General features: G+C 35.8%; 1 protein-coding gene and 1 long non-coding RNA gene across 3 annotated transcripts in view; one reads left to right on the top strand and one right to left on the bottom strand.

The window, feature by feature from the left end:
- The window catches only part of AK9 (adenylate kinase 9), a 70,162-nt gene that overhangs the window by 4,316 nt on the left and 43,012 nt on the right, over window positions 1–22,834 (bottom strand). Inside the window, exons 22-33 of one of the 2 annotated variants that reach the window (XM_064447478.1) lie at window positions 22,415–22,627; window positions 21,554–21,820; window positions 17,267–17,385; window positions 15,362–15,581; window positions 12,129–12,329; window positions 9,811–10,029; window positions 6,844–7,057; window positions 5,738–5,939; window positions 4,441–4,587; window positions 2,642–2,862; window positions 1,239–1,435; window positions 546–715 (exon numbers count right to left, since the gene is read on the bottom strand). In XM_064447478.1, coding sequence (XP_064303548.1) covers window positions 546–715; window positions 1,239–1,435; window positions 2,642–2,862; window positions 4,441–4,587; window positions 5,738–5,939; window positions 6,844–7,057; window positions 9,811–10,029; window positions 12,129–12,329; window positions 15,362–15,581; window positions 17,267–17,385; window positions 21,554–21,820; window positions 22,415–22,627 — 2,390 coding nt within the window. Of the gene's footprint in view, window positions 1–545; window positions 716–1,238; window positions 1,436–2,641; window positions 2,863–4,440; window positions 4,588–5,737; window positions 5,940–6,843; window positions 7,058–8,033; window positions 10,030–12,128; window positions 12,330–15,361; window positions 15,582–17,266; window positions 17,386–21,553; window positions 21,821–22,414; window positions 22,628–22,834 lie in introns of those variants that run through there. The other variant, XM_064447477.1, reaches the window with a different exon arrangement.
- On the top strand, window positions 709–15,526 carry LOC135312617 (uncharacterized). Its single transcript, XR_010372238.1, has 4 exons — window positions 709–862; window positions 2,661–2,774; window positions 5,660–5,801; window positions 15,440–15,526. It is a non-coding gene; the product is annotated as an uncharacterized LOC135312617 (long non-coding RNA).

Below are 22,834 nucleotides of genomic sequence, written 5' to 3'. Positions count from 1 at the left end.
AATCTGAAGAGTCTCTGCCTCAAAATCTGCTTATTAAGGGGCTTTTATAGTGCTTCTTTAGAGTTCCTCTAGTTAAAATGCCAGTCGTAGTTGTTCAGGAGATTAAGAAGGGAGAATTGACTATTATGGTTCTACCTCGATGAGAAGTTCCTGCACACAGAGGAAATCAGTGGAACTTTATGGTGGAGCTTTATGGATCTCTTATAAAAATTGTAATAGCTAGTTTTGCATCTACTAAGATTTTTGTGAGATTTGTTTGAACTTTTGAAGGCTTACACTAGGGAAAACTCAAACTATCAGAGCAGTCCTCATCACAAAGGACAGTAAGCCAATGCAGATCTTTGTAGAACCTGTAGCCATATGAGTTTCAAAACGTGATTTTACATTGATTTCCAAAGCCACATGCACAATATGGAGGATTGTAATTGTTTTTCCTGACAAACCCTGAACACTATTAAAAAGTACTTTGAAAGTATTTCCTCATTAATGTGTTAATACAGGACACATAGTCTGTAATTCGCATTATGAAAACTGCAGTGATGTACCTCTGTTTTCCATCCAGGTAAGTGACTGGACAGTATCCCTGCATTTCAGCACTGGTAGGGAATAAGGCCTTCACTTCTGCCGCAGTCAGTTTCTTTGGTAGCCTGTCTGGGGATGGGAGAGGGTGAGGTGCCAGTGGTGGCACATAAACCTCTGGTCTACTCAAGAATTTCTGTAGAAAAAGAAATTAAATGTTTTTATAATGAAAGAAGCACTGCAAGAGTGCTAGTCAGACTCCAGAGGACTGGCTCACACAATTAAGATACTTTTTTCTTCTGCAGCACCTCTCTCAGTGCGTTGGCACTGCTGCTGCTCTCAAGTAAGTAATTTCTTTTCCAACCCACTCTCAGCTGAAGTCATCACTATCTGCCCACCATCCATCACTATCCATTGCTATCATTAGCCACGCTTTACCCCCAGTCTCCCTAAAACAGATGGAGAAAGGAGGAAGTGGTTGTTTTAAATTAATGTTTGATCTATGACAATTTGTAAGAGGAGCTTTGGTTTGAATGAACTCTCTGCTGCATTTTGTCTGCCTAGGCGTTTGGTAGCAGAAGTATGCAGAACAAAAGCTTGAACACTAACACTAGTCTAATTCAGATTACAAATTGCTTGTTTATGTACGCAATCAAAGAATCTCAGCAACAATGTTCCCTCTTCCTGTAATCCCTCCCAACCTGCTTCTTGACACTTACATCCAGTTCTTCCTGTGAAGCCATTTTGTAATAGTGTCCTCGAAATTCTGCAGCAAACTGCAATGACGACGTTACAGAGCAGTCAACCAATTCACCCTTTTCTGCAAGGCTCACGGGACAGTACTGTCCAAACTCCCCCAGCCGATACTGCAGCTCTTTGGGAGTGATACATAAATCAGCAATGCCAGCTGCTTTTCCTGTTAATGAAAGCAACTAATGTTTTATTAATGAAAGATGTGGAAACATCAAACATTTCTATTCAGAAATGTTACAGTTTAGAAGATATTATAATTCATCATGTGAAAATGATATGAAATAATGGGCATTAAAATAACATTTTTAATAGATTGATATTAAAATAAAGTTGCAGCTAATTTTACCAATTTTAACATTTTTTCTAGCACTTAAGAAATATAATAATTATCGATGTGGGTTCTCTGCATGCTTAACTTATTCTGTTTTCCTGGGGGTAGTTTTATTTATGATTTATTGTTTTACTCCTTTGTGTTGCTAAGGAACATCTCAGGTATTATTTAACTTCTTTACATTGGTGAGAAAGACTACAAGGTGTGATGAAAGCCTTCCTTTTACTGATCCATTTCTTTCAAATGCTACAGTCTGTCTGGATGAAATACATTCAGAATCTTGAATAAAATGTCATATAAAACCCAAACTATTTTAAAAAACATGCTTTTCAAACTTGATGTGAAACAGTTAAATGTATTTTAAATTGGTTTTGGCATACGACTGCAGCTTTTAAGAATGGTGCGGCCACAGAGCTGTAGAAGTTAAAACCAAAAGGGGGATATGAGATAAAGAAGTCTGTTTGCCCCTCCGAGGAATTCTAGTTAAACTGTACAGGCATGTTTAAAAGGCATAATTAATCCTGACCAATGCTGACACACAAAAATTCAAGTGGGAACTGTGTCAATTTAGACTAAAGTAGTTTTCCTCCCACAACACAGAAATTAACTTAGATGGCATTTTTAACCTTAATTCTGAACTTATAATTAACATTTCCCCCTCCTTCCCTCTTCTTCCACTGACACTTAAGTGAAGCTTCACATCATAGTTCCCCTTGTATACTTTGGGCTACCCTTTCTGATTTATCACCCAATGTTGAGGAATATGCCATGCACCATAAGAACTCTGACTTCATTCAACTGTATTATGTTACTCTGTTCTGTGAAGGATGACCTCAGACTGTCCTGTAGTTGGTTTTGTCTTTGCTCTCTTCAAGAGACCTCTTCAAGATCTCTGCAGATGAGATCGAAGAATTTGAGGGTATGTATGTGCCCCAGAATTAGCTTCATCCAAAGAAAGTTGAAGTTGAAATGCACTCATTACATTGCAGCTTCTCAAAGAAACAAATAATATTCTGAGAAACTTTGTTTTTCTTTTACCTTCTTTTATTCTTTCCAGGTATATCTGGATTTCTTTAACAACCACTTGAACTTCCTGCAGTACTTTGTTCCATATCCACCACTTGCTCTGAAAGGCATCAATCACACACCAGTTCTGATGCTCCTTCTTATAGTAAGTTCTAATTGCATCAATGTGCTGTTTATAGCAGGAATTTTTAATAGCTAGAATCTGTGAGCTGTCATGTTCAGGGTAGGGAGGTCTGAAGACAACGAAAAATAACACTGATTTAAGTCTGAAGATTAGATCATGTCATTGAATTTCAGGTGTAAATTCTACAGTTCACTTAAAGTCCCTTTTACAAAATTCTGCTTATTTGACACTGTAGAACATATTTAAGAAATACAACTTTCTTATTAAGAATATTACCAGTTACATACAAAATGCAGCATGCTTCTTATCAGACTGTTACATTCAGAAAAAAAAAAAAAAACTTTTGCTATTTATGTCCCAAATACAACTGAACAATTTTATGAAGTATTTGGAATGTATCACCACATATTAACTGACACACACTACCAATACAACATTAAATGGTACCCTAGACAAAATGCTATGAGACTTTAAAAATGGAATTAAACTGATTATTGGAAAAAAGGGCTTAATTTTTAATTATGCTGTTATTTGAAATCAAGAAGTAGCTATAATCCTTGGATATATTTTGAAAACTGTCATATTTACATATACATAAATGAAAATAATCCATCTGACCTCTGAAAATATTATGCAAGGCCATAAGAGATATTTTGACTAGAACATAGAAGCATTTCCTGTTCTGGTTCTTAATTTACATGATGCCAAAAAACGAGATAAACTGCTGCTTTAATAGAATTAATTTCTCTCTAAGTTGTACCTCTCAGAAATCTGATATTGCATGTTTGATTTATATTTAAGCCTATGAAATGTAATTAGTTTGGTATTTAAAATGAAAAGTTTAAAGTAAATACTTTCAAAAAGACAGCATTAATTTAATTTTTTGCAATGCAAATTGTCTTTAGGCTTTCAGTAAACAATTAAGCATTGTACTGATTACTCGATAAAAAGAGACAAAATGAAAGAGAGATGCAATAATACTCTAAGGTATCTGGAACTTCTTAGAAACACTTCCTCTAATGAGAACCAGGTTCTTATACAATTTAATTTTAAGGTGAGTGTTCTGTTCTTTTTAATTCTCTGTCTGTTTATAAACTACTTACTGCTCTTCCTCAAAAACAACCAACAGCTGTTTAAGCAGAATATTTATCTCCTTAGAAAAACAAAGAAGGGACCAAGCTGAATTGAAAAGTTGAGATGAGTAATTCATGCTTTGTACACGTTATTAAAATATTCATGATTTCTATCTTTTAAAAAGAACTTTAGTTAAGACTTAAAAGCTTATGAGATGAAGTATCAATTTCCTTTATGATCATAATAATAAAATAATGAAAATAATAAACTTCAGCAGCAGAGTGAACTAGTGACATTTCTGATGCAGGGTTTCATTAAAACCAATTTAACTAAGCAGTGGGTGCACAGCATTGCACATCTGTGGCCTCAGTCATGTGGTCAGGGGATGTGGCCAGAGCACGCCACAGATTCTTTATTCTCCATTTCTGGCCTGTGGAAATCAAAGCATTAGACTGTAAAGGGACTGGTGCCCATGTCTTTTCATATATGGAGGCTGGAGACAGCTGGGTTATGCACCAGCTTAGATACAGCCTTTCTGGGTATAGCACTGAGGCACATAGAGAAATGACAATATTGTGTGGATAAAAATATTGCCCTCAGGGAGCATCCCTACCTATCCGTGCTTTCCTTATCCAACAGTGCTCTTCTGAACACTTCCTTTGCATCCATTTCTAATTCAAAGATTTTCACTGGAATTATCCTAGCTGATTCCAAGAGGTTTACTTGTTTTCTTGTTACAGGATATCCATCAATTACAACTCTGCATAGAAACAGAAACAGAAAGAGGGTTTTCCCAAGAAGTCAGTTTCTAATTAACCATAAAGACTACGTATGTTCCTAGTACATTCTCGACAGAGACAAAAGTTTACACCCATGCCATGAAGTTATCACTGCCCTGACTTGATAGACTCTGAAGAATTCATAATCAAATTTTTTAAAAAATCAAGTAGATAGAATAAGAAATAGTAAAGAGTAAAGGAAATACACAAAGAGCAAAAGGTATAGGAATGGAATTGGATGGCTCTGACTTATAAAAATGGTGGACTTTAAAATTCTGACACATCAGCCATTCAGAAATGTAATTTTAACTATGGGAAACCTCCATATGGATGGGGAGGAGTGGTTTTCATACTGAAATGCAAAATGATTTACAGTACTTGAAGAGGTTTTTAAAATCTCATTGAAGAAGAAATGCTTTTCACATATCAGGCAATAGTGGGGCAAAATATACTGCAACAATATTCCAGTATTTAACATGAAAGAAAAGCTAAAAATATTCTGATCTCAAGCTCAAATAATTTTCAGAGATTATTCCAGAATTCCCTTTCCCTGTAACAATTCTCTTTTTTGGGGAGAGGAGTTGAGTGTCATGAAATCATGATCACAAAGCTTTGTAAGTCTGCTCAGTTTGGGAGGTGTTTCAGTGATGGAGAAAGAGCCTAGGAAATCAGGATCACGTATGAATGAGATGGAAAGACTCACTGGTTTCAGTTCCTCCTTAATAACTTCAGTTGTTAACAAAACCAGAAAAAACCTTGAGTACTAAACCAGTCTGTGTGACCAAAGAGAATCAAATGTGTCCAAGATGGTACTAGGGTTGGTATAAGAGAGAGAAAATCATAGTTCTCAAAGGAAATACTGGCTTATTGACTGAAAAAAAGGTAACTTTCATAAAGCATATCACTCGGATTTACTGGAATATACTTACTTGAAAATTGCAGAAAATTATGCTTCAGTCTGTTTTCCCAGAGTAACGTGAAGAACCTCATTTTGCATGGATTATTTTCTTAATGCATAAACCAGTGATGAGTTTCAGTGAAATTGTTTTACAGTGGTAACATGGGAATCACTGCCTATGAAGGGACTGGCGTGTCTTGAAAAAAGCCCCGAAACCCAAACAAGACTCTTACCCGGTTGTATTACACACGTGATTCATCAGAGCCACATCTAGAGCCTGGACGGCCAGTTCATCAGGTACGGTCAGTCCTTTGTGAAGATGCCGCTTCAACATAAGTGCTAACTCGGTTTCTGGCTGATTGTTTAACACTAGCCGTATGGCATCTCCCACACTCAAGCGCAGTAACCCATATACACTTGCAAATTTCTTAGCAACTGCAAAACATTTTGATTTCAAAGCACAACTTTTAGGTAAGCAGCTTCACAACGAGCAGTCAGCCTAGCTCAGCTCATTCCCTGGGTCATTTCCAATGGTACCTAACCCTGCTTAGGCCCCTGAAGGGCCCAAACCTTTGCACGTGTGCAGAGCACGCACAGTGCACTAACAGCGTTCAATTCAGCACAAGCCTCAGCAGCAATAGTCAATATTATTACAAAATATCTTAGAAAATATACTTCCACTGCTTCCTCTTTTACAGAACAGCCTAGCAGTTAGATCATTATCCAGAAAATGGGAAATACAGTTAAAATTTTCTCCTTACTAAGAGATCATTCGAACCCATCTCTTCATTTTCTAACACCCTGTTCTAATCATTAAGCTATGGCATAAGAAGAATTTTCTCCTCCTCCAGTTAGAGGCAGAGACCTGTGGATTGAAAGAGTCATGGAGGAAGAAGGAGAGGGAAGAAAGAGGGAAATCTTGTTTTCTTTAATCTAGAAGTTTGGAAACAGACTGGAGAATGTGGAGTTTTGGGTTCTGGTCCTTGATCCTAGGAATATTTCTTCATTTTACATTAGGTCATAATGACTGAAAGAAAGAAGAAACAATTAGAAAATAATCAGAAATAATACAAGGGGTATAAATAGTGTCGGTCCGGGTTTTCTAAGTGCCAGTCCAGTGACTAACTACTTAAGAAGCTGGGATAAAATTCAGATGGACAATGCATAAATATCTAACTGCCAAATGAGACACTATAGAATGTAACTAAAAAATGCTATGCCCAGCAAGAAAAGCTGGAAGACCAACAATATTAATGGTTTATGATTTTTTAATAGTAATGACAGATACAGCTTCAGTCATTAGATAAGGTTTTGCTTTATAGACAATACTGGCTCCTACCTGTAGTCTTTCCAGATTTTGGAGGTCCGACAATCACAATCTTAATGGGCACAGCTGGTTTAGGTTTTGGCTGACGAATATATTTGATGGGATTTTTCATAAATTTTTCTTTATTTTCTTTTCTTGAAAAGAAATAAATGTATTGCCGATGGATTACAGGAAAGACTGTGTTTTCATGGCTTTGTTGTGGCTTGATTATGTCTCCTTCACTTAGCTGTATCATACACAAAATGGGAAGCAGTTGATTAGGTTTCACAAAGACTCCTCTCCCTCCGTCCTACAGAAGTGGCTTTATAGGCAGGTAGAGCAGTACCAACTGTATGAAACATACCATCAAAGCATTCTGAAATTCATACATATGACCATTATATTTTGTCCGAGTCTGAGGAACTTCCTTACTTATGCAATTATTGTACAAAGAGATGAAGTAAACATTGAAGACAGTAAAAATATTCACTACTTCCAGTAGGTGGTACCGTAACACTTTCTGTCTGTGAAGAGCGTGTAGTCAGAAAGGTACAACATTGTACTTTTTTTTAATATTCAAAGAACAAAGAAAATAGTCTTATTCCTCTGTGAATTAAAACCACTTACCTGCCTGACAGTAGAAGATACACTGAGAATATTGTGTTTAGCAGAAATCATGTACAAATGAAGAAAATAGAAAAGAATATGAATACTTACATTATGGTGAAGTGTAAAACCACAACAAGGCAAGCAAAAAAAGCTTTTGGTAAAATACATACACCGCTGATGAAATCTTTTCAAACACATCTGACAGCCCGCTAGAAAGTCTGTAGGGTTGATGGATCACTGAGATGCAAGAGGAGCACTAATAGCAGAAATGTTCATTGCAGAAATGCTAAGTGAATTCCTTGCGCCACTGTTCACAATGGGAGAACTTAGTCATGCCCCTGTTGCAGCCATTGTTGGACAAACTGCCTTAAAGTCCAAGTAAAAGATGTTTTAGAACAAACTATTGACATCTGTAGAAAAAATTGCCTAGACCAGATGCATTCACCTTACAGTTCTAAAGAGACTCAGAAGCGAAATTGTTACTAATGTGTAACCTATTGCTTATGTTGGCCTTCCACAAAAAAAGGAAGGTGGAGAAATTGACTGTTTTTTGAAAAGGCCTCCAGGATGTATCCTGGCAAACAGTCCAGTAGATCTGGCCCTGTATTGAGCAAAGTGAAATATATTAAGGAAAAAAAACATAGTTACAGGCATACATATGAAATAATGGGGAAGAGGCAACTCAGCTTCTTGTAGAGGGAAATCCTACCTCACAAATCTATTAGTGTTCTTTGAAGGAGTCAGTAAATATATAGATACGTTGATCTGGTTATTAGAGTAAGAGATGGGACTGTTCTACTGCATGGCATTACCTTGCCAGACCTTTCTCTGGTTCTTAGGTTCCTATTCCTGCATCAAGTCATTTCAGGGTGCTTGCCCTCAATTTATAAGACATCAGGAGTCTGTTCTATCTATCTGCTCCCATTTCTCCCTCAGCTCATCGTTTTTATTCTCTGCTTGTCTAATCAGTTGCATAACTACTTCTCTCCCCCCCAGATTTAATCTAAAAGTAGTTGGCATATACTCTGTCTGCCTTTCTACAAAAAACCTCCAGTCCGAAATCAGTTTCATCATTTCTGTTACATCCTAAAATACCCACAAAATGATCCTATTTCCTTTCATTATTGTCAGCACATACATTTCCACTGTCAGCACATCATTCTGATTTTATCTAATAGCTTTCTATGACTTCTTTCTTCTAACTGAATTGTACTTTTTGGTTGGTAAAAAACCACTCTGCAGCATAAATGAGTGAATTGGAGAAATGAAATGACAAAAATGTAGTGAAGCCTAACAGAACAAAGTGCAAGGTCTAGCGTGTAGGGACTAATAAGAATTAAACATATAAGCTGGGGCTCAGTAATTGGAAATGTCAGAAGAAATATCTACTTCTATTAACATGTCCCTAGATTATTAGATGCCAATTTGATGCAGCCATGGAAAAGGCAATTCTCATCCTAAGATATTTTAAGTATTTTGATTATATAAAGCCAAAGTAAGAGCTGATGTGTATACAATTCTGATTGCCAAGGTTAAAGACAGATAAACATGGCCTGGAACAGGTGGACACCCAACATGATGACTATACAAAAGGGAACAGAAGTTACTTGATGAATTAGTGTAGTAAAATGAAGGCCAAAGTATGTTTCCTTCAGGAACTTCCTGGTTTCTGTATCTTTTTCACTTTTTCCTTTTTGTTTCTGATTTACTCCCAATCCAACCTGCTTTTATTTCTAGCATTAAAACCAAAAATATACCTGCTAATATTTCACTAGCTACTTATAAAACTGTAGGAGCCTGCTTTTGGGGATTGACATGCATCCTTTCTGACCTTGACTTTCCAGATCTCTAGTAAAATACTATGGAATTAGATTTGTTGCTCTTTAAAATTTGTACATTTTGACAACAAAGAATTATTGCTCATGAATTACATACATTTGACATTTGCCAGTTTACTTTTTTTGCCACTTCTAGGGTGGATGGCCACCTGCATGGCTTCTTACAAGTTCAAACCCCAAATCCTTTTCAATTGTTTTCACTGCTTCTGGAAGGCTTTAAGACCTTCTCTGTCTGTGTTTTGTGTGTCATTAAGAATTAGGCATTTATTTCTGATTCGGTGCCACCTATAATTGTGTCACCAATGCTAATATAACATTTTACTAAATGCCTCTCAGCCTTAATTTATCTGCAACATTGAAAAGACTAACACCTTTAATAACAATGCTTGCTGTATTTTGCATATATTCAGTGGTGTAGTTTTGATTCAGTAATGTAGGTTCATTTAATATTTCTGGTATTAGTTGCTACTGTCTGATAATATTTTTAAATGTGAAATATATTTTTAAACGTATTACTTCATGAAAATATTCTTCAGCTATTTAAGAACATTACCTTGATTGGATCCCACTGACCAAAAGAACTTGGAAATTTATATGAGAAAACTAGCATCTTATGTGCAAGTGGCAAACTTATTGGGTAGCATTTCTCAAAAATGCTTCCACGATTTTCCATTAGAGAATTCAGCTTGTTATATATTTGGTAGCGTACGATGTGAGGCTTCTGTCCTCCGTTGATCTCAATTTGTGGTATTAACAATTTGTCAAGTTCTTCCTGGTTAATGAAAACGAAATATTAGAATCATAAACATGATCAGATTTTTAACCACAACTGATAGCAAGATTTTCCGTGAACTATCAAGGATTTCTTGAGCATGTTCTCAGTCACCATAAATCAGCAAAATTTGATTTGAGATGAGAATTGGTCTTCCTGCCCATTGAAGTTTAAATTACCCAGCCTGTATTAAGTATCACACTATTTAAAAAAAAAAAGGCCAATCTGACAGTTAACTTTGAGGAATGTACTATGATAAAGTTAAAGCTTGAGAAATATCTTTTATTAAAAAAACCCAATTAAATATAATTCTTTCCCTACTCCAAACAATTTAGCATGGCATATTTAGTTACTCTCTAAAAATATTGCTGCTCTCTGGTGACTTATTATTCCCCAGCTTATTCAACTAAAATGTAAAAACAATCCATTTTCTACAGAGTTTTTTCCTAGCATCCTATTACTTTTACAAGTGCTAATGTGTTTTAATATAATAATTCAGTTTTCCATAAAAGACCAAGATTCCACAATGTCAGAGGACCAAAAATTAAAGAATCAGAGACAGTACAGAAGAACCTTGAATAATGAATGAGAAATAGGAACTTATTTAAGGTTATTTATAAAGGCATAAATGTTTCTGGAATTTAAAAAATGATGGCAAAAATAGAGTAGGCTCTAAGTAGGGAATATTAGTAGTATCTAGTCCCAATATGTAATTCTAAAATATGATACTATCACTGTATAATTCCTCAATTTACATATGATATCTATATAGATCCACAGTCCACTTACTGCTATAAGCAGAACTCGGTATAATAATAAATTCTAAAACACTAGTCACCTCTCTTGTTGCAGAGGTTTATGTACTTCTTGAGAGAAACAAAAGTTGCCTGTTCCTTTTCTGATAAAATTTTTCATCAGTTTACTAATGCAACAAACTATATGCTCCCAAACGACAGAGGAAAATGCTCCAAGAACTATAGTATTCCACTAGTTTTAACTTGAAACATTGAACTGTTCATGTAAAGAGCTAAGGCTGTTACCAGGATTTCTTGTTCATTGTCTTTCATGGGCCTTATCCTAAATTCTTTCCAATTCTATTTTTGCAAATTCAGTTTATACTCAGAAAAGTGAAATTAGCCACAAGCTTAATTCAGAACCCCTAAAATTATTTTTGTGATTATCACTGGGATACATGGTTGTATGCATTGAATAGTTCAAAAAAATTATGACATTTTATGGTCACTTTTGAAAGTTGAATGTACATTCAATTCACCTTCCAAAATTAATGGAAAGGTGAATCTCTGAGCACCAAACATTAATCCTTTCCACACAGCTTATGTTTCCTTGTAGGGTATAGAATGTTAGGAGTTTATTCTTGGTTCACCTGAGATTTAATCCATTAACTACTAAAATAGATTGAACCTTGAATCAGTCACACTTATGGTGTTGGTAAACACTGGAATAATTTTGCAGATCTTACATCTATGTCTTGGCTGTCTACTTCTATAAACTTTCTCTCTGGTCAGTGGATAGAGTTTCTTCTAAATTGTGATTAGTTTCCTCCTCAAATAAGATACTTAGTATATAGTAAACAAATGGCACCAATCTACTTCCTGCCTTAGATGTGGGCATTAATGTTGCAGATATCTGAAGTTAGATGAGGTTACCTCACCATAGGTAATTGCACTGATTTCAAGAAAATTATGTTACTAAGAACTGTATAAAAAAATTAGAGTTGTCTAATAAGAATTTTGCCTTAAAAATTATTTTGAACAACTGTTCATACATTTATGACTCTCTAGTTTGGTTGCCTGCATCAACTGACCTGTCAAAAAGGAAGTAAGGATACAAAGACTGGGTAGGTCTCCCCAAAAGTTTTCTTTATTTTTTTTCCCCACAATATTAAACTCATAAATTGTATGCTTTTTAGAGTATATACCCTCTCACTACAGCCTTCATCTTGTTCACATATTTAGATCATGAGTACAGCAGCATGATTGTTTAACTACTAAAACTTCTAAATTTGACAAATAAAACTGAAAACTCTTTTTGCATCATGCAATCATATAACTTAACAAAATAAGCAGTAGAATGGGTACCTGTACACCTTGTAAACCATCTACTTCTGAATCAAACTTTTCTGCAATTTCATTTTGTATGCGGTCAACAGCATCTATCTCCTGTTCTTCTTCAGCCTCTTCTTCTTCTAAAACCTCTTCTTCAAGTATGGCTTCAGCATCCTCATTTTCATTCTCATTTTCCTCCTCAGTGGCTTCATAATGCTCCATATTAGCTAAAGCCTATAAAGGTAAAATATTTTTTTGTTTCATGTCTATGATACAGGTGTTTTGAAGGAACATATGGTATTCTTGTCTCTTTTTTATAATTAGAAAAATCATTAATTCAAAAAAACCTCATCTTGGGGTATCCTTTATTGTAAGCAAAATCTAGTAAATTCTAGAATAATATTTCAGAAGAAATACAGAGGTATTGTATAGTGCATACAGTGAAGCATTGTACCCGTTCCAAGAGTGCTTAAAAACCTGAAGTGCTGCACGGCAGTTTTGGTGAGAGGAGTATTTTTTCATCCATGGAATTGTATTTTGGCAGGACTTTGTTATAAACAAGCATGTTAGCTGAAAGTGTGATTGACAGAATTTCATCAGTAGTCAAGAAGTACATTAATGCCTTTATAAATATACTTTGTAATTGAGTTTGGGCAGAAATTGTGGTACAATCCTGTTCTGGATTAACCATGGATTTGACAGGGTACTTAAAACACATGCCTAATTGCAGTTAATGGGGCTACTCTTATACTTACAAATTAGATTAAATACATTAAACACATTTGTAAGTATTTTGCTGAATTGGAGCACATATTAAGAATTCTTTTAAAATTGTTTTTAGTGTTCATGAATCAGTAGCTTCTAAAACAAGTTAAACATCATGTCATATTATTTTCGCAAGTAGAAGTTTCTGACAGTCTATTAGACTTTTACTATTCTACACTGCTCTGTGACTAAAAACTCTAGAATGTGAACCTTTCTCTGTAAAATTTTTCTTATTAGCTTGTTTTCTTACCTCCTGTTTCTTTTGTTTTTGTTCTGCTAAAAGTTCTTCCCTTCTAGCAATCCTCTCATCCTGTTAGTGAAAAAAGTTGTAAAAATACAGTGATATTTGCTAGTAAAAGCTCTCCTCTGACAATTGGTAACGTGGCCCTAGAATTAATGTTGTTCTTTCCACCTTAAAACTCTGTTTCCAGTTGCTTCTAATGTTAAAAAATACTATCTATGCAGCTTGAAATTTTGCAGACCAGATTTATCTCTCTACTAGATGACTGTGCAAGTAAATTTTAGTAAACTAATTTGGCAAATTCTGAGATTGAGATTAGGGGGAAAAAAAAGACACTGATTCTGATCACACTGAAAATATAATATTTTTATTGGTAAACTACAGGTTTCTAAACTTATGTGTGGTTTCTGTCATTTGGCAAAGGGGTGACTGAGCATAGTGTTAAATGTGTGCTGCTCCCTATGCCTATTTAGAACTGCCCAAGTTATAAGCATTTGGAATATAGGCCCCCATACATACTCAGGAGATACATGTCAAATACCTGATGGCTAAATGCTAACTCAGAAGTAATTTGAAGAAGCATTCTACTACAGGCCAGTGGGGCTGATGGGGATTCAGCCTGTAATTGCTGTTCTTGCACACTGTAATGCTGTCACCTGAAGTGAGATCAGAGAAACTGAATATGTCAACACACAGGCAATAGTGCAAATTTAGAAATCCATGTTAACTCCAAGTGAAGTGGCCTAGATACCAGAGCATTCTAAGCAGAGCAGCAAGAAACTCTGCACAGACTAATTTTCTCTGCTTTTGTGACTAAACTCCCGTGTTCCTGAACAGCACTGCACTGCAGGTGTACTCATTGATCTCAGTGTCCTGTTGCCAGATTCTTTCAGTGGAGAAGGAAACTCTAATGTAGCATTCAACTAGTCTGCCTGCTTTTCCCAGACCCTCTGTATGTCCTCCAGCTTTAGTAACAAAAGAATAGTTAACACTACACTCAGTAATGCTCCATTCTCACAGCACCATCTGACTTACTCACCAACTGGATGCTATGGAAAAATACTCAACGTGTAACTAGAAACAGTATTGCAATACACATAAGTAAAAAAATCAAATTACTGTTGCTCAGGAAATCCTGGTTCTGATATTTCCTTACTTCTGAATGCCTTAATCAATTTGTATTGCTGTCTGTGTATGTGTTATAAATAGGAACCTGTCATTTTCCTTTGTTATCAGGAACCATATTGATGCCTACACTGTTCATTAGAAGTTTGGGCCCTAGGATCCGTAGGACAGGTATTTGCTGCTTGAATTAACAGAGTAATTGTAAACAGCAATGTAGGCTGGTCACTACAATGCACCTTTTCCAGCAAGATTTCCAACTTGCATCAGGAGAGACTAGATCAGGAAAATATTTTAACTCTCCCAGATTATATGTATTCTCAGGGCCAACCTCTGGCACAAGCAGTTCAGAAAACTTAGTTGTATTGTATCAGCTTTGTCCCAAATTTCATTGTACCAAAGTTCCTGTGTGTCAGGTGCTCTGTAGTAACCTATGCCCAGACTTTTTCTGATTGTAGATGTGAAGTGCTTTACCTCACTTTTATAGAAAGTTAGTAACATTGAGTATATTGCATGTGCTGATTGTAAATGTCTGTGTAGAGGTTTCAGGTTACTTCAAGTAACTTGTAAACTGTTCAGTAATAGGCACAGCTTTGTTCAAACGGGAGACTGTGCAGCTGCAGTAGGACTGAGAATGTGGCTTAGTGCTATTACATTCCCATGCAGAGTGTCATAGCTAGAAACACAGACACATACACCATACAGTACCTGTGAAGTCAGCCAGTGGGAGGTGCAAACCAACTCAACAGCACAGGCTCAGGGAATCCGGGATGCAACAACAGTATAGCACATGAGATGTGTATTTGGTTTTTCATGGCTACATTAACTCTCTCCATCTAGTTGCCTTTTGCCCAGAAGTTTCCAGGTGTCTGGCGTTCTGTCAGACTACCAGTTGTCAGGCAGCGCAGCTAGATATCTAAATTCCTGCATGAATTATTTCTACAAAGGACGAAAGGAGCCCTAAATTCTTTTTTCTTCCTATGGTAAATCTAGGTATGCTGTGAATATGTGGGGCTGAGTCTCCTGGCTCCCATATCCATTTCTCTGTGTGCTCTTCACTGCTTTGGGAGTTTTAGAATCTGTGTTCAGACCTGTATTGCTGAAATTACAAAAAAAGGAGACAGAAATGAAAACTTACCCTTATTTTTGCTTTAAGGTCTTTCAGTTTCTTTTTATTTTCCAGTTTTTTATACTGCCTTTCTTTCCATTTTTTCAGGCGTGGAGGAAAAAGACGGTCAAGAACGTCCCTTTCTTCTACTTGAATATAAATTGCAACATCAGGACAGAGTCCTCGTTCTGACAAATACTGGGCTTCATGTAAAGTACGAGGGAAACCATCCAGTATAAATCCTGTGGACCTAATTGGAAAATAAGATATTTATCATTACCAATATAGTTCAAAGTGCAACACAGTGAAAATGCAATTAATTTGAAAAAAAAAAAAGTAAACTCCCTTATTAAAAGTATATGTTAAAAGTAAACTTAAAAAATACTTTCCGGTGTTGTCTTTTGACAATGTAAAACTGATACTTCACTATGTACTTCACTGATGCACTAACAAATGTATTTCTTCTGTGGTTTTAATGTGCAGAGATTAATTATTTTTAAAGAACTTTAAAAAAGCAAAAAAAATTGTGTCCTCAGTATTGCTAATGTGACTCTAAAAACAGTACTTCTTAGTACTTACTGCTCAAAAAAATAGAAGGTACCCCAAACATTATTTTGGTAACATCTGCCACAGAAAGCTTGTTGCCTGAAAATTTATTTTTCAGAAATGCCTAAGATTTCTTCTCTAGTATAGGATGAGAATTTCGCCACTCAGCATGACCTACATCTCCCTTCCTGGAGATATTAAAAACAGGTCAGATGTATATCTGGAAAGCTTTGTGGCTTGTTGAGGCTCTTACAATCTCAAGTTAGATTAGTAGTTCTGTAAAGTTGAATGTTGTATTAATAAGAAGTTAAAATTCCTATTTATCACGTTAGACCTTAGTAGGATACATGGCAAAACTGCAGAGAGCCAAAGAATCTACAAGGAGTGGGAGTGGATCGGGGAACATGTGGTCCTGGATGGTGTGGGAAAAATTTGAGGAGAGGATATTGATCATGATGTATATTGTGATGAAGGTTCTCTTCTGCTATACAGTCCCTGATGAAATTGAATTTATATAATATGATATCACAACATTATGTGTAATCTAGGTAATTTTTTGTCTTGGTGCATTCTTTTTTCCTAAAATGGATTTCCCTTTTTTTACGCCATTAAAAGAACATTGTCCCTTATCTGTGGGATGTGAGGACAAAAGTTTATTTGAGGATCTTTTTTATTCTTTTTAAGGTGTTTTTCATACTGTTAGGAATTGAAACTTAATGGTCAAGCTGCCAGCAACTATGATCTGGACAGAAATGGATAGAAGAGACTGGACACAGGCAAAGTGATTTTCCCTGATGAAACTACATCCTAAAAAGCCAGTCTGCTTTCTAGGAGTCAATGAACTTATTTATTTATGCCACAATAATCCACATCTATCACACTGTATGGATGTACTTTCTGATACGAAAGGAAGTCTGTTGTGCATACATCACTGGAGCACAAATTGTGGTGAATGCACAAAATAACCTGATTCTGTGTTATTTTGGAGGCTATTGATACTTTGCCTTTGCTTTCCACACAATGTTTACAATATATGAAAACCAATAGTTACAGCTGGATTCCAGCTCCCCATGTTTATTAATTACATGAAAACATAAAAGGTTTGTTTGCACATCTATCCTGTAAGTTCACAAAAACTGTCTGGCTATTCAGGAGATTTAATCCAATTTAAGTATGCTAAGTACTTTTGTCTAGTCCCATGTAGAGCACATGAGACATTATATTACTGTCAAAATAGAGCAACAAAACCAAAAGTGAGAGGTAGGTCATGATTCGTAAGAAGTACAAGAGCTTTGCAATAATCTCTGCAATAGTTATTTGTAATTGTGGACACAATGGATGATATATTCCCTAAGATGAATTAGAGAAAGAGAATATAATTACAGTTACCGGAATGGCTCTTTCCTCCACCAGTCAAGAACAATGTTATCAAGGACTTCTGGAGGCAGTGCCTCATTATGCATCAGATTTGCTTTGATTGCTTCTTCCTCATCAGTTAACTCCACTTCCTTTATATAAAGAAAATTCACAATAAATAAATAATAATAATAATAATAAAAAGAAAGAAAAAATATCTACCTGACACATTTATTTATTTTTGATCAAGTAAAGTACTGTCTTCATTTTATTTAATTTCAATTAACTTCAATTTATTTAAACCAGCAAAAACAAAGTAAACTCATTTGCCACATTTCACTGTACTACAGCATAGATTTTGGCATATTTCCACATGCTTGGGGTTGGGTAATTCTCTAGAGTTGTGGCAGTTGCTGCTGTATGAGTTTTAATGGAACCTAAACCCAAACATAACTGTTAAGTATTTAATTATACATAAGCTCAATTCAGAGAAATAGAAACTGAAATTATCACAGTTTCTCCCAATTGCCTACAAGAAGTTTTCCACTTATTTATGATGTTCTCATGCCGGAAGACTATCTGCTTTACATCAGAATGTTGGGGTTTTTTTAAAAGCAGATTTTATCTTTTGATGCAATCCAAAGAAAGATGTCAAAGCAAGATATGTAAGGTTACTGGGCATAGGCCCATGACCAGAAATCAGAAAGATAGTGTTGTTCTACAGAGCAGTAGTAGTATTAATGACTAGTCAAATGCAGAGCATTCAAATACCAAACCTAGCTGTTAATTTCTTGTGAAAAACTGTTTTTTTCAGAATATGTAACTGTGAGATTGATATAGCTGAGGATGCACTTCTCATAAAATGGCTTCCTGACACAAACTGCAGTAAAAAATAATGAAAAGAGGGTATAGATGGGTGATTCTGGATTAGTTTACATCAGTCACAGTACCAAAATACATGTTTTTCAAGTGTACCAGATGAAAGACAACATTAGAAGTCAGAATATATCACTGTTCCTAACCCACTGCCATTATTTTCTAGTTAGTTGTTATTTTTTTTCCTGAAAACAGAATGCAAAGTTTGTAAGAGAAATGTATCTGGTATCCTTTAGAGAGTTCAATACTTTTTCTGCCATACCTTTTAAGGGTCTCATTTGTAAAAAGTAATTTTTATTTGTTTAAGAATGCTAGATATATACTACCAAAAGAGTGTTTTGTAAGTGTCAGTGGCCACCAAACACGCACTTAAGTTGCATCCAAAGTCACTTGGAGAGAAAACTTAATATGCGGCTGGGTAGGTATTCTCCTGCCCCTTTCAACAAATGAATTTAAGTTGTCCCCTGAGATTCTTTTGTGAATTCATTACAGAATCCAGCTGTCCTCTCCTCATGTGGTAGTCATATTAACCCAAACTGCTCAAGTATTTGTTAGCATAACCTGTCAGAAAATAAAGGAATAACCCTTTTTAACAAAAGGATCCAAAGTGATTCAGGAACCCTCAAAATGATGGTAGGGAGCTGCTTGCTGCAAGGACATGTCTGAATAAGAATTCCTGTGCCTGACATCTATTTTGATAATGTAGCCAAAAGAACTTGAGAATATGCTGGAAGCCACAGGTCTAATGTAGCGTGTGTGTGAGTAATATTTTCTCTAGTGCCTGACACAGCATATATATTAAAAGATGTTAGTACGGCATAACGGATACCTAAGAAGGCAAAAGTAGTAGACAGATCTGTAACACAGAGGCATCCTGAAAGTAATGTGTGAAGTGGGAGAAAACAGTAAAACCCAGATAAAAGTGTATCACTGATATCACCACTGTAGATGAAGTGTTGAAATGGCATTTGTATCTGAAAAAAGAAACACGAGATATTCCAGTGACAGAAAAGAGAACACCCCACACAGCAGAGGTTCAAAGGACAAGGTTGCTCCCCAGACCTGTCAGTGCTGTGAAGACTTTGGTTGACGCATACCAAAACAACCAGGATGATATCTTTTTGCTAAACTTCCCAGACTGCATGGTATGTTTTGTTTGCCTTCAGTATTTTTGCTTTGAATATTATAGCTGATCTTTACCTTAAGCTTTGAAAGATAGGCTTCTAGTGTCTTCTGCCAAAGTGAAAGAGAATGATACATATGAAAAGAAATGAAATTAGTTCAGGGAGGTCAGTGAAAAACAAGATGGTCAGACAGTCTGGTGGTAGTCATACTCAGAGAAATGCTTAGGGAATCCACAAACCTGGAAGTGATCCTCTAGAGTTTTGTGCATGGACCAGTGAATGGGTTTCTAACCTGAACTGCAATTGATTCAGTTATGTTTTGGTCATGCCATCAGATAAAGCGCTTTATAAGTACTGTGAGAAAAAATACCAACGTAGAAGAAGATTGTTTACCAGCAGATAAAAAGATGACGAGGAAAAAATACTAACAGAAGTGCCTTAGTGTAAGACACGTATTGATGCCAAAAAATAAAGCTGAGAGAGCCAGCAATAACCATCAGTGCTAGGAACATTTGCCATATTTTTGGCTGTGATGACCAAGTTGTAAACTCACTTGCCAAAAGAACTTCCTCTTAGATTTAACCGGTGAAAACCTGAATTTTTGTTCTGACATCCATGATTTTGATCTGTACCCCATCTGTGTTGAAGCATTTGCTTCCAATATTACCTGCTCTTGTAATATTTCATCAGGAACACTACCTTCCAGTTATCAGGGACCTCCCCCGCTTTTCAAGACAATAGAGAGAGGCCTCAAATACAACTTTAGCAGTTTCCTCAGTACCTGTGAATGCATCCCATTGACCTGTGTATGTCCAGATTGCAAATTTGGTACTATTCTGCTGTGATCAGTACCACTCTTTACCCATGCTTTCCTATTAGGCACAGAGACTTAGAAGGCCACAGTCTAGACTACTTGTAAAGACCAAGGTAAAAAAGGCATTGAGCATCTCAGCCTTTTCAGTGCCTTCCATCCAAAGGTTTCCTGCCCCACTCAGTGTCAGACTCATATTGTCCAGGTCTTCCTTTTGCTAGTGTTGTTCCTGTAGAAATTCTTCTTGCTACCCTTCAGATCCCTCACTAGTTTCAACTTCCATTGAGTGCTCATCTTCCTAATGCTGTGCCTGGATGTTGTTTCTGTATGCCTCCTCTGTAGCCTGCTTCCCCTCCTGCATGCTTCCTTAGATCCTGTAGTAGGAAGCCTGTGAAGGTCTTTAACGACTACTAACTTGAAGGAACATAGCAGGTATCATGAGTGCAAAAAAACCCAAAAGGCTCTTAGAATGTGATGCAGAAACTTATTTCTTCCTCAAGCTTTGAAAGTTGGATAAATCCTTATTTGTAGGTTTTCAATGTCTTTGTACTATGCATTTTTTGAAAGATTTATATGCTGTGCACAGGTGTGTTGAGACTTCTCCACACAATAAAGGCTTTTATCATATCTACTGCTGTCTAAAGAAGAATTCATTTGCGTTGAAACCTTGTCTGTTTTTTCCAATGTATCACTAATAAAATCACTCTTTCCTGATAAACATTTATGTAAATGTTTATTATTCAGGGAAATTACACCTCATAAGAGATGAGCTTTAGAATATATATTTACAACAATTTCAATTAATATTCAATGTGATTAAGAAAAAGAAATCATTTTCTGAAAACAGTCATTCATTCATTATTTTACAAGTATCATGAATATCCAGGTATTTTAAACAGTTTTTAACTACAAGGCATATTTTTTGCTACCTAAGAGGTTTTTCTGGTTTGAAACTCTGCTGCCAATAGGCAAAGACAACACTACAATCCAGATTACTGTATTAAATAAATACTAGTTACCCTGTTATGAACACTGAAATACTTCTGGTTGTTTGACAATGTATGATCACACTGAAGGGCTGGTGGAGGCATTCTATTTTTTTGCCCCGAGAAAGCGCAGAGAGCACTGCTGGTGAACATTTCTAAACTCCTGTGCAACTGGAGCACATGCACCAGACTGAACCTGCATATTATAAATACTGGAAGGAAACCCTACCTCCCCATTATTATTCTGACCTTCACTTTTTTTCCTCAGTTTGTCTTCCTTTGCCCCATTTGCCATCTATCACTACTGTTTAGAAAAAATCTATACATAATTCTTGGACATGTTTTGAAGAAAGTTTGTGGTATTCATAAGAAAACACTGTCAAGTACTATTGTTTCCACATCTCATCAAGTAAATAATTTAATGTAAGTGATTTTTATCACACTAAAATTTTATAGGAAATTGCTGTTCTGGCCTGAAAATGGTTATTATGTGTATGGACAAAAAAAAAGATCAGATTATTACCCGTTTGCTTTTTTCAGTCTCAGTTTTAGTCATGGTCTGAGAGAAGTTGTCCAGTTCCTGTGATAGAATTGGCATTTTATTGTCATCTTCTTCAGGTTCTTCATCAAAATTGGGCCCAACTTTCTCTTTAGTTTTGGGTAAGATCAATTCCTGTAGATATTCTTCAAACTGAATATGGAAAATGCCTAATTTGTTTGCTATCTGTCGTGCACAAGTAGTTTTACCTGCTCCATGAGTCCCAAGTAAGCACACCCGTAAAGGAGGAGCCTATAGGAAAGAATTGGAATATTTTATAACAATTTGGAGTCTGCAGTGCACCCCCTACTGTTTTTCACTTCCAAAATATCATTAGAAAAATTGCATCAAAAATAGTCACATAATTTTGCAGTTTAATTTTTCCAGGCTGTTCTGTACTGCTGTTCCAAACGGACTACCTGCTCTTTGGAAATACTGAACAAATGCGCTATGGCAGATGATGCCAGTAGGTAAAAATGAAACCTCATTAGACAATTCTGGTGAATCTTCCCTTTTTTACCCTTCTTCCACTTACAAAACAAGACTTAAAGATAGTAAAAAAAAACGTAATAGATGTGATTTGTTAATCACATTGTATGATTATCGTAAGACCTTATAATCTTCCTCTCTTTCTGCTTTATCTGCATCATAAATTCAATGTGTTAATTTAAATGTACACTAAAAAGTCACTAGGGAAGCAATGTGTTTTATTTGTTTCAAGGACTTGCCTGATATATTTATCGTTACCTAGAAAAAATCAGCAATAATAAACAATTATAAATGTGAATGGAAAATAGTGTTGTTAATCTGTTATTATCTGCTTTAAACAATTTTGACAATTCTCACTTGTATTGGTTCATTGTGGGCCACGTACTCCTCAGGGTTCTTCAGAAATTTATCTCTGTACTCAGAAGTTGAGAAATAATAAATTTTTTCTTGATATTTCGCTGCCTGTTCATAAAGTCCTGGGTAAAGGACAAAGTTCTCTTTCAGACTGACTGGACAAAAGTGTTTTGTATCTCCCATGTGCCTTTTCTCTTCCTTAGTTTTTTCTTCATCCTGAAAATAATACAAAAATTTTCAAAACCAATTTGAATTAAGTAGTTCAGTTAGATTAAGTGGATCAAGTAGATCAGATTAAGTAATGTCAAATACATTATCTGAGCATTGAGTGAGAATGATATTCTGAAGATAGTTTTTAAGCTGAATATGTCTATGAAAATAGACACTTTTTAGATTCAGAGTCAGAAAATGAACTGTCCATTC

The sequence above is a fragment of the Phalacrocorax carbo genome, chromosome 3, assembly GCF_963921805.1.
Source record: "Phalacrocorax carbo chromosome 3, bPhaCar2.1, whole genome shotgun sequence".
Classification (NCBI taxonomy): domain Eukaryota; kingdom Metazoa; phylum Chordata; class Aves; order Suliformes; family Phalacrocoracidae; genus Phalacrocorax; species Phalacrocorax carbo.
Note: the sequence above shows the minus strand (reverse complement) of the source record. Positions and strands in the feature narration are given on the sequence as shown.